The sequence below is a fragment of the Leucoraja erinacea genome, chromosome 30 (genome assembly GCF_028641065.1).
Source record: "Leucoraja erinacea ecotype New England chromosome 30, Leri_hhj_1, whole genome shotgun sequence".
Classification (NCBI taxonomy): Eukaryota; Metazoa; Chordata; class Chondrichthyes; order Rajiformes; family Rajidae; genus Leucoraja; species Leucoraja erinaceus.
In genome coordinates, this window is record NC_073406.1 from 4,745,940 (window position 1) to 4,756,648 (window position 10,709).

At 47.3% G+C, this 10,709-nt stretch overlaps 1 protein-coding gene across 1 annotated transcript; it reads left to right on the plus strand.

The window, feature by feature from the left end:
- LOC129711529 (putative beta-lactamase-like 1) lies at window positions 1-9,538 on the plus strand. The gene is made up of 6 exons (XM_055659194.1): window positions 1-359; window positions 1,389-1,492; window positions 2,473-2,630; window positions 5,052-5,290; window positions 6,733-6,838; window positions 8,252-9,538. Exons 1-6 carry the CDS (start codon window positions 155-157, stop codon window positions 9,225-9,227), a joined length of 1,788 nt encoding a protein of 595 aa, XP_055515169.1. The 5' UTR covers window positions 1-154; the 3' UTR covers window positions 9,228-9,538.
- The last annotated feature ends 1,171 nt before the right edge of the window (window positions 9,539-10,709 follow it).

Here is a 10,709-nt window from a genome sequence, read left to right on the forward strand (position 1 = left end):
CTCTGTTCGGATAGCATGCAAAACAAAACTTTCGCTTTACCTGAGACACAATATAAACTTCTTGCGTATGGCGAGCACAGCCTAAAGTTGTAGAACAACTTGTTCTATTTGATCTTATTTGATTGATTGCATTTGTCGAAACAGGGCGGACCACATGAAGGTTGCAATCTCCCACCCCCACGATAATAAACCAACCCTGTGTTTTTCTATTCAGCAGCGCTCTGATGGCAAAGGTGTGAAGAGAAGTTTTGTGATGGATTTGAAGTGGCCTCATCTGGGAATGATGTTCTTTATAATTGTGTCCATCGCCATGACCTGCTGCTTTGTGTGGCAATACCAACTGCCGAAGCAAGCCACTAGTAAGTGAGCGGAGGTCTGGCAACTCTTTTTTAGTTTAGTTTAGAGATACAGCGTGGAAACAGGCCCTTCAGCCCACCGAGTCCATGCCGACCAACGATCCCCATACACTCGTGCTATCCTACACATTAGAGACAGTTTACAGTTTTTACCAAAGCCAATTGATCTACAAACGAGTACGTCTTTAGAGTGGGAACCGGAGCACCCGGAGAAAACCCACGCGGTCACGGGGAGAACGTATAAACTCCGTACAGACAGTACCCATAGTCGGGATCGAACCTGGGTCTCTGGTGCTGTAAGGCAGCATCTCTACCACTGCACCACCGTTCTGTCACGTATTGTACTTGGGGGTGAAGTTTAGTATAACCGTTTAGTGCTGTTCCGTGTTGAATGGGCTGCTAGTTTCCAGTGAAGCGTTGCCGCTCACCAGCTAGTTTCTCATCCCACCAACTTTGCCAACAGCTCTGCCCAAAACTGCAAGAAATGGCGGAGTAGTGCGTGTAGCCCAGTCCTCACTACCCACCATTGACTCCACCTACACTTGAGGCTGCCGCAGGAAACCCGCTAACATTATCATGGACCTTTTCGCACCCCGGACATTCCCTCTTCTCCCCGCTCCCGCCAGGCAGTCGATACAAAAGTTATCAGATGTCTGAACAGTCTTCCCATAAGCTGGGGTGTACCTTCCAATTTACCCCATTGCGGACTTTGGACTTTGTCTCTGAAACTGCGACACTACAATGCTGAGAACTATATTCCGCACTCTCTACCTTTCCCTGTACAGTTTTATCCCATTAGACTTGACTTGGATAGCACACAAAGAAAAGCTTCCCACTGTATCTCGGTAAACGTATATCAATCACAAATTATTAACAACACTCTCACCCTGCATCGCGCACTGAATGGAAGGAAGAACTATCTACGCCAGTCAGTAAAGATCATGTTTTCTAGGAATTTAAAACCTAATGCATATTGTCTGGAAGTTAAATCTCCATGCTGTTTTTTTTTTTTCCTCTCTATTTCAGGTAAAGATATTTCATCTAATGAGGTGAAGCCAGTCCAAATGTGTCCCAGACATCCCAAACCTGTCCACTTGGTGCATCCCATTCCCATTCTGACAGAAGCTTTGCAAAAGGTTTGTAAGTAAACTGGCTGGGATTTATCACTAGTAACGGAGTCAAAGCTGCTAGTGTTTATTGCTGTTGTTCAGTGTAAATCCTGACAACTTAGTCTCTCCCTCCCCCTCTCCCCTCCCCCTCCCCCCCTCTCCCCCCCCCCCCCCCTCTCCCCCCCCTCTCCCCCTCTCTCCCCCCTCTCTCTCACCTCTCTCTCCCCCTCTCCTCCCCTCTCTCTCCCCCTCTCTCTCCCTCACTCTCACCCCCTCTCTCTCTCTCCCCCTCTCTCCCTCTCTCCCCCCCCCCCCCCCCCCCCCCCCCTATTAATGTTGTTAAGGGTCATGCCACTGTTGTATCGTTTCCCCTTGCATTTGCCCCCCCCCCCCCCCCCCCCCCCAAAATGCAACACCTCACATGTGCTCAGATTAAAACCCCGTCTACCATTTCTGTCGCTGATCCGACAGCTTCAACTTTCTTCCTCCCACTTTCCAAGGACATGCATTGGATTGTGTAAATTGTTCCTGTTGTGTAGGATAGAGTGACCATTGGTCAGCATGGCCTCGGTGGGCCGAAGGGCCTGTTTCCACTCCGTGTCTCCAAAAGCAAAACTAAAAACTAAAACGCTCTGGGAAATTTTACAGAGGCCAATTAACCTACGAACCCCCACATCTTTGGGTTGTGGGAGGGAAAACAGTCACAGGGAGAACTTGCGAACTCCACACAGACAACACCCGAGGTCAGGATGGAACCCCCTGGTCTCTGCCCCCCCCCCAGTATAAAGGAAGGGTCTCAACCCAAAACGTCACCTACTCCTTCTCTGAATTACTCCGGCATTTGTGTGTCTCTCTATGGACTTGGTGCGACCAGTACCTACATGCTCAGTCTTTGAAGATAAAATCCACTCATCCACTCAGGAGTTATTTGGGAAAATGAGTAATGTTTCTCTACGGATTTGAATCTTCTTGACAAAGTTGGCTGAATGTTTCTTGTCGTCAAACAGATCGAATTCCTTTTACGCCACCAAATCCATCCAATGAGCCTGCCGTCGATTTCCGCAATTGTCGTCTACAATGACACCGTGCTGTGGACTGGGAATTTTGGAAAAAGAAATATCTCCGATGATTATTCACATCCACCAAACGAATATACTGCCTACAGGTAACTTCCCAAAGCCTGCTTTCCCACACTGTGGACCAGTCTTGCTTTCTCCAATAATTAATCCCAATATTAATTCCACATTGTTTCCTTAAACCACTCCCCATCTTTACTTAACATGTGAAATATCCACGTGAGATGTGTTACTGCATAAACTACAAGAGGTTTGGCTGAAGTGGATCCATTGAGATCCCACCATAAGCCAGGACACTGTCTGATTCACCTCTACCCCATTGTGGACATTGGACTTTGTCGCTGGAACTGGTGCGCTACAAAGCTGAGAACTATATTCTGTTGGAGCCAAAAGTGCTGGAGAAACTCAGCGGGTGCGGCAGCATCTATGGAACGAAGGAAATAGGCAACGTACCTTCGCTCCATAGATGTTGCCTCACCCGCTGAGTTTCTCCAGCACTTTTGTCTACCTTCGATTTTCCAGCATCTGCAGTTCCTTCTTAAAAACGATATTCAGCACTCTGTATCTTCCCCTTTGCTTTACCTATCGTACTTGAGTTTGACCTGATTGTATTTATGTATGGTATTATTTTATATGCGTGGTTAGTGTGCAGAGCAAAGCTTTTCACGGTATCCCAGTACACGTGACAATAATCAACTTGAGCCTTTGCTTTCTTTAGCATTGTGTAGAATGATGGAATTGCCATCCTCTTCATCGATGGTCTTCTTCTTCTGTATCACAACCAGCCTGTGATTGTGAGAGAAGCAGCATGGAAACAGGCCCTTCAGCCCACCGAGTCCATGCCGCCCATCGATCACCCGTTCACATTGTTCGATGTTTATCCCACTTTCGCAACCATTCCCTACACACAAGGTGGTAATTTACAGCCAGATTGACCTACAAACCCGCACGTCTTTGAGATGTGGGAGGAAACCGGCGGAATCTAATGCGGTCACGGGGAGGACGTGGAAACTCCACACCGGCAGCACATGAGGTCAGGATCAAACCTGGATCTCTGCCGCTGTGAGGCAGCAGCACTACCTGCTTGCGCCACTGAGCCACCATTCATGCAAGTTAGACTTGATAAAAACTTTTGCTGATGGTTGTAACATTTGATTAATTGCGGAATCTTCGCCTGCCAACAATAAACAGAATGATTCACCATTTAGTGTAATAGATGTCACATGACAACACTGCAAATGGCTTTAATTATGGGAATAATAACATGCTCGTTGTCATGAGTCAACGCACACAAGAAAAGGCAGCTTAGTATTATGATACAGCGCGGAAACTGGCCCTTTGGCCCACCGCGTCCGTGCCGACCAGCGATCCCCGCATACTAGCCCTGTCCTACACACACTAGGGACAATTTACAATTATGCCAAGCCAATTGACCGACAAATCTGCACGTCTTTGGAGTGTTGGAGGAAACCGGAGCTTCCAGCGAAAACCCACGCAGGTCACGGGGAGAACGTGCAAACTCCATGCAGACGGCACCCGTAGTCAGGATTGAACCCGGGTCTCCAGCGCCGGGCCACCCCAAACTGTCGAGAGGGAATGAGGTCACGGGCGCAGTGCGAGCACAAAACGTGGCAGGGGTAGAAAAATGAAAGGTTTTCATGTGACATCGCTCACAGATTATAGAGAGTGAAATTACAGTAATGGAATTTAGTTTATGGACACGGTGTGGAAACAGGCTAAACATTCATAGGACCTGCACATACAGAAAATGTGTGAATAGGATCATTTCTGTAGAAGGAACACAACCCAAATAATTGTCTGTATTCCCTCCACAGACACGGACCCACTGAGTTACTCCAACACTCTGTGTTTTGCTCTACATTCCCGCATCGACTCTTCCCGGATTCCAAATAGAATAATTGTTTTGCACTGGCAAATTTTAAATTCTAACCCTAACCTTTAAGGGGCTGTCCCACTTGGGCGACCTAATTGGCAAGTTTAGAAGAGTTTGGAAAAAATGACATGTTGAAGACCTCCTTCGACTATGTTGAAGACTAGCTTCAACTAGCTACGACTAACTTCGGGTAAATTGGACACCGAATAGTGGAGAGTGGAGACGACCTCCTTCGACCTCCCTTCGACTATGATGACGACTATCTATGACTACCCTCGATTACCTACGACTAACATGGCGACCTACTACGACTAAACCTACGAGTAAAAAAAGTATCAGTTTTTTCCTTGCTGACCTTTTTTTACTCGCGGGCATTTTTTAACATATTGAAAAAAAACTCTGCGACCTAAGTGAGGCCTCGAGTACACGAAGACCACTCTCGAGCATGAAGGAGAGTGATGAAGACCTCCTACCACCTCGTGTGGACCATGCTGCGAGTACGAGTCGAGGGCAAACTCGCCAGAACTGGCGGATTAGGTCACCCAAGTGGGACAGCCCCTTAGCCCACCAAACTGAGTTTTGTGGTAATCCTAATCTAATTTTTTTTTTTTTTCAGGATTGCAAGCATTTCCAAGATATTCCCGACGATCATGCTGTATAAACTATGGGAGCAAGGGAAAGTTGCATCTTTGGACGACCCACTCACAAAATACTTGGAAAACTTCACTGTTAAAAACCCACTGGGCAGCTCGGAACAGAAATCCGAAGCAGAAGGGCTGGTGTTTCTAGAGAGAAGGGGGGCTGCTACCAAAACAGCGTCCGTGACATTGAAAAGAATGGCGAGTCAACTATCAGGTGAGACAGAAACCGATCCAAACAAAACACTTTGGCACTTTGCCCTTCATCAGTCAGAGTATTGAGTATAGAAGTTGGGAGGTCATGTTGCAGTTGTATAAGACGTTGGTGAGACTGCATTCAGAATATTGTATTCAGTTCTGGGCACCATGTTATAGGAAAGATATTGTCGAGCTTGAAAGGGTTCAGAAAAGATTTATGAGGATGTTGGCAGGACTAGAGTGTGTGAGGTTGAGTAGGCTGGGTCTCTATTCCACAGAGCATAAAGGTTGAGGGGAGATCTTATAGAGTTATACAAAATGATGAGAGGAATAGATCGGGTAGATGCACAGAGTCTTTTACCCAGAGTAGGGGAATCGAGGACCAGAGGACATAGGTTCAAGGTGAAGGGGAAAAGATTTAATAGGAATCCGAGGGGTAACTTTTCACATAAAGGGTGGTGGGTGTATGGAACAAGCTGCCAGAGGAGGTAGTTGAGGCTGGGACTATCCCATCGTTTAAGAAACAGTTGGACAGGTACATGGATAGGACTGGTTTGGCGGGTTATGGACCAAGCGCAGGCAAGTGGGACTAGGGTAGATGGGACATTGTTGGCTGGTGTGGGTGAGTTGGGCCGAAGGGCCTGTTTCCACACTGTATTACTCCATGCATTAAATAAATATTGTCCTGGTAATATTTTTTTACAGCATTTTGCGAATATCTTCAGTGTAAACCAGCAACTGCAGTTCCTTCCTACACAATAATTTTAGAATGTTAATTTGTCATTGCCCAGAACAAAAGCTGCATTGCATAACGTTCCAACTCCATAGCCCCCTGAAAGTGGCATTGTATACTTGTCTTCATCGGTCTCTCCATGGAAGTGTTCTGGTAAACCTCCTCTGCAACCTGTCCACAGTCTCCACAACCTCCCTGAAATGGGTTGGACCACAACTGCAAGCAGGACTCCAAATGCAGCCTGACCTATAGTCCTACAGAGCTGCATCTTGACTTCCTGACTTATTCAATGCCCCAGGCAAGCAGTCACAATCACAATAATACTTTATTAGCCAAGTATGTTTTGTAACACAGGAGGAATTTAATTTGCCAAGTCAGCCGTACAATTCAAAAGCAACAGAACACACAAAACACATTTTAACATCAACATCCACCACAGTGAGGAATGTGGAGGAGTCTATGTGATGGAAGGTGAAGAAAAGTTCAATGCTGGCAATGGCACCACACGCCTCCACTATCACCCTACCCGAGTAATCTTTGAGGTGTTGAGGTGTTCCCAATCTGTGGTTACACAAAAAAGCTGGAGAAACTCAGCGGGTGCAGCAGCATCTATGGAGCGAAGGAAATAGGCAACGTTTCGGGCCGAAACCCTTCTTCTTGTTCCCAACCTGTGTCTGACTGTTGCAAGTGGCAGAGACTATTGAAGAGTTGTTTGAACTGATCCGTAGGTTTACCCAGACGACTGCGGTCGACAAGTCTGCTGTGGGACGGAAGCACGGACATGGCCCTGAAACTCCTCCAGGATGATTTACTCATTGCAGACCCCGGCACAAGGTGAGCTCGGCACTCAAGGTGAGTGGTGGAATCGGGGGGGGGGGGGGGGGGGGGGGAGGATTTATGACAATATGGAGAGACTAAACTTTAGACTTTGGAGATACAGTGCGTAAACAGGCCCTTTGGCCCACCAAGTCTGTGCCCGTACGCTCACTAGCACTAACCTACACACTAGGGACAGTCTAAAATTTTACCAAAGCCAATTGACCCACAAGCCTGTAGGTCTTTAGGTTGTGGGCGGAAATCAAAGCATCTGGAGAAACTACAGCAGTCGAGTTGCTGCCTCACAGCGCCAGCGAAGCGGGTTCGATCCTGACTACGGGCGCTGTCTGTACAGAGTTTGCACGTCCTCCCTGAGACCATGTGGGTTTTCTCCAGACGCTGCGGTTTCTTCCCACATCCAAAGGACGTGCAGGTTTGTAGGTTAATTGGTTTCTGCAATATTCTATATTGCCCCTAGTGTGTGTTAGTATAGGGGGGTCGTTGGTGGGTGGGCCTGAGGGGGCTGGTTCTAAAGTATCAGGGCGATGGGGGGAAGGCAGGAGAATGGGATTGATTGGGAAAGATAGATCAGCCATGATTGGCTGGCAGAGTACATGGTTACAGGGTACAAGGCTAATTCCCAGGATGGCGGGACTGTCGTATGCCGAGAGAATGGAGCAGCTGGGCTTGTACACCCTGGAGTTTAGAAGGATGAGAGGGGATCTCATTGAAACGTATAAGATTGTTAAGGGCTTGGACACGCTAGAGGCAGGAAACATGTTCCCGATGTTGGGGGAATCCAGAACCAGGGGCCACACAGTTTAAGAATAAGGAGTAAGCCATTTAGAGCAGAGACGAGGAAACACTTTTTCTCACAGAGAGTGGTGAGTCTGTGGAATTCTCTGCCTCACAGGGCGGTGGAGGCCGGTTCTCTGGATGCTTTCAAGAGAGAGCTAGATAGGGCTCTTAAAGATAGCGGAGTCAGGGGATATGGGGAGAAGGCAGGAACGGGGTACTGATTGGGCATGATCAGCCATGATCACATTGAATGATGGTGCTGGCTGGGAGGGCCGAATGGCCTCTACTCCTGCGCCTATTGCCTATAGTAGACTCAATGGGCCAAATGGACTAATTCTGCTTCTATCACTTATGAGGCAAAGAGGTGGTGTAATGCTTGTCAATGCTTGAGGGTTAAATTGTTCATGACATGTATTTTTAATTTTAATTGCTATTTATTTTGTAACGAAAACTGAATGGACACTGGTTGAGAAACTTTTTTTTGTTTCCTCTGAGTATGCGAATACTCAGGAAATGACAATAAAGATTTACAATTACAATTACAATTACAAATTGGTGCTGGCTGGAAGGGCCGAATGGCCTACTCCTGCACCTATTGTCTATTGTCTATTGATTCAGCTCTGTATCCTTTAGATGCCATTACAGTAATCTGGCCTTCTCCCTGCTGGCCCATGTACTGGCCAACACTGTGGCCGGGTTAGACTTCCAGCAGTGGGTGACGGAGAATATCTTGGCCAAGATAGGCATGGAGCAGACGGGGTTTGAGTTCACCGCATCGGTGCGTGCCCGGCTGTCGGTCGGCGTCTACAGCAGCGGTAAACCGGCTCAACTCTACGACCTGGGCTGGTACCGGCCCTCGGGCCAGATGTACTCCACCGCCGCCGACCTGGCCAAGCTGTGCATGGTGCTGCTGGGGGCCGCCCGCAACAAGGACATCCTGCAGCCCGAGACCCTGAAGGTGATGCTGACCCCGCTGCTCCGCTGCTCCGAGGATTACTTCGCCAGCAAGACGGGGACCCCGTGGGAGATCACGGAGCAGATGGGCTACGACGTGATGAAGAAGGACGGTGACCTGGACGGCTACTCAGCCACCTTCTCCCTCGTCCCTCACCTCAAGGTGGGCTTTGTCGTCTTAATGGCGGGGTCTCGCCCCCGGGAGGTGGACCTGACCACAGCCGTTTACAATCACCTCATCCCAGCCATGGAGTCTGCCTTCCGACAGGGCCACAGGTTACTACATCCACCCCCATCCTCCCTGCCCTACCTCGGTTACTACACCTTCTCCAACTTGACCTTCTACCAAATAACGAAAGAAAAGAGTGGAGTGTTGGTCATGCAACAGTTTGGCCCGCACATCGAGACTCTGATACCCGAGATGTATAGGACTATCAAGCTGTGCTATCTACAGGAGAGGGTCTTTCAGATTGTATTTGAGAAAGAATACCCCTGTGTCCTGAAGTTCAACGCTGCCTCTGTGTCACTGGAAGCTCAAGATGGGCAACTGTTTAACTTTTTCCCCTTCGACAGTGAAGGCCTGTCCACTGGATTCGACGCTCCGGGTCTGAACACGTACAATATCCTCCGAATCAGCCGCAGGCCGAGGTTCTGAGAGATTTCAGCACAGTTGTAGAACAACAGGCACTTTGGGAAAAGTATAGTCACCTTATTTACAGAATGAACAGCCGCCAACTCGAGACACAGTGTCAAACTTGTGTGGGAAGGAACTGCAGACACTGGTTTTAACTGGAGATAGACACAACAAGTTGGGGTAACTCAGCGGGTCAGAAAAACTTATCTCTGGGGGAAATAAGGAATAGGTAACTTTTCAGGTCGAGACCCTTCTTCAGAAGAGTCTTCCCTTCCTGAAACATCATCCATTCCTTTTCTACAGTATCAGTCTTTTTCATTATCATTGCTCTGGTATTTTATTTAATTCTCATGTTTAATCGATAATGTTTTATTATTAATGTTTAATGTTTTATGTGACGTTCTTAATTGTCGCTGTATGTCATGTCACTTGCGAGTGGAGCACCAAGGTAAATTCCTTGTATGTGAATAGTTGGCCGATAAACGTATTCATTGTTATTCCAACGTGTCGGGAGGGACTGCAGATGCCTAGTCCTCCGACTAGTTTCACTGATTAATTTTACTGTTTGTATGCCTCGTTGTCACCTTCCCCTCAGCCAATAAGTAAGTAAGTAAGTAAGTTAATTGGCCAAGTATTCACATACAAGGAATTTGCCTTGATGCTCCGCCCACAAGTAACAACATGACATACAGTGACAGTTACGAATGACTCAGAAAACACTAAGCATTAATAATAATAATAAAACATTAATGATAAAACACCATTGATCAAGCATGCGAACTAACAAAATACCAGATCAAAGGGAGGCTACAGAATTTTGGCTGTTGAGTAGAGCAACTACTCGTGGATAAAAACTGTTTTTATGTCTGGCTGTGGCAGCTTTGACAATCCGGAGTCGTCTTCCAGAGGGAAGTGATTCAAAGAGTTCCATTCTACATTTCCTTGTTCAGCACCTTCTTTTTTCGATCTGTCATTTTCACACCTTAACCTTCAATATCTCTAATTCCCCCCCCCCCCCTCCCCGACCCTCAGTCTGAAGAAGGGCCTCGACCCAAAACGTCACCCATCCATTTTTCTGCCTGTCCCGCTGAGTTACTCCAGCTTTTTGTGTCTAAAATGCTTTTCGTTGCAACCTCGGCACACATGACCATAAACTCAACCGAACACAATCGGGGGAAATAGAACATGTTTTTCCATCGGTTTAAATGTGTGACTTTGTGATATAATTTCAAACATTTGTGAACTAAAACACTTGATATAAACTGCCGTGTACACCTTACTTTAACCGTATGTTTTAACTATAGACCATTGAATCCTTGTTCAGAAGCAGACGTGATGGGAATGTCAAAGGTGGACAAAAATGCTGGAGGAACTCAGCGGGTGAGGCAGCATCTATGGAGCGAAGGAATGGGTGACGTTTCGGGTCGAGACCCGAAGGGTCTCGACCCAAAACGTCGCACATTCCTTCAAGAGTCTCGACCTGAAACGTCACCCATTCCTTCA

Coding starts and splice junctions, on each gene's coding strand:
- LOC129711529 (XM_055659194.1), top strand. CDS start 155: ATGAAGGTTGCAATCTCCCACCCCCACGATAATAAACCAACCCTGTGT. Junction 360..1,388: donor ACTGCCGAAGCAAGCCACTA/GTAAGTGAGCGG, acceptor TTTCAGGTAAAG/ATATTTCATCTAATGAGGTG. Junction 1,493..2,472: donor TGACAGAAGCTTTGCAAAAG/GTTTGTAAGTAA, acceptor GTCGTCAAACAG/ATCGAATTCCTTTTACGCCA.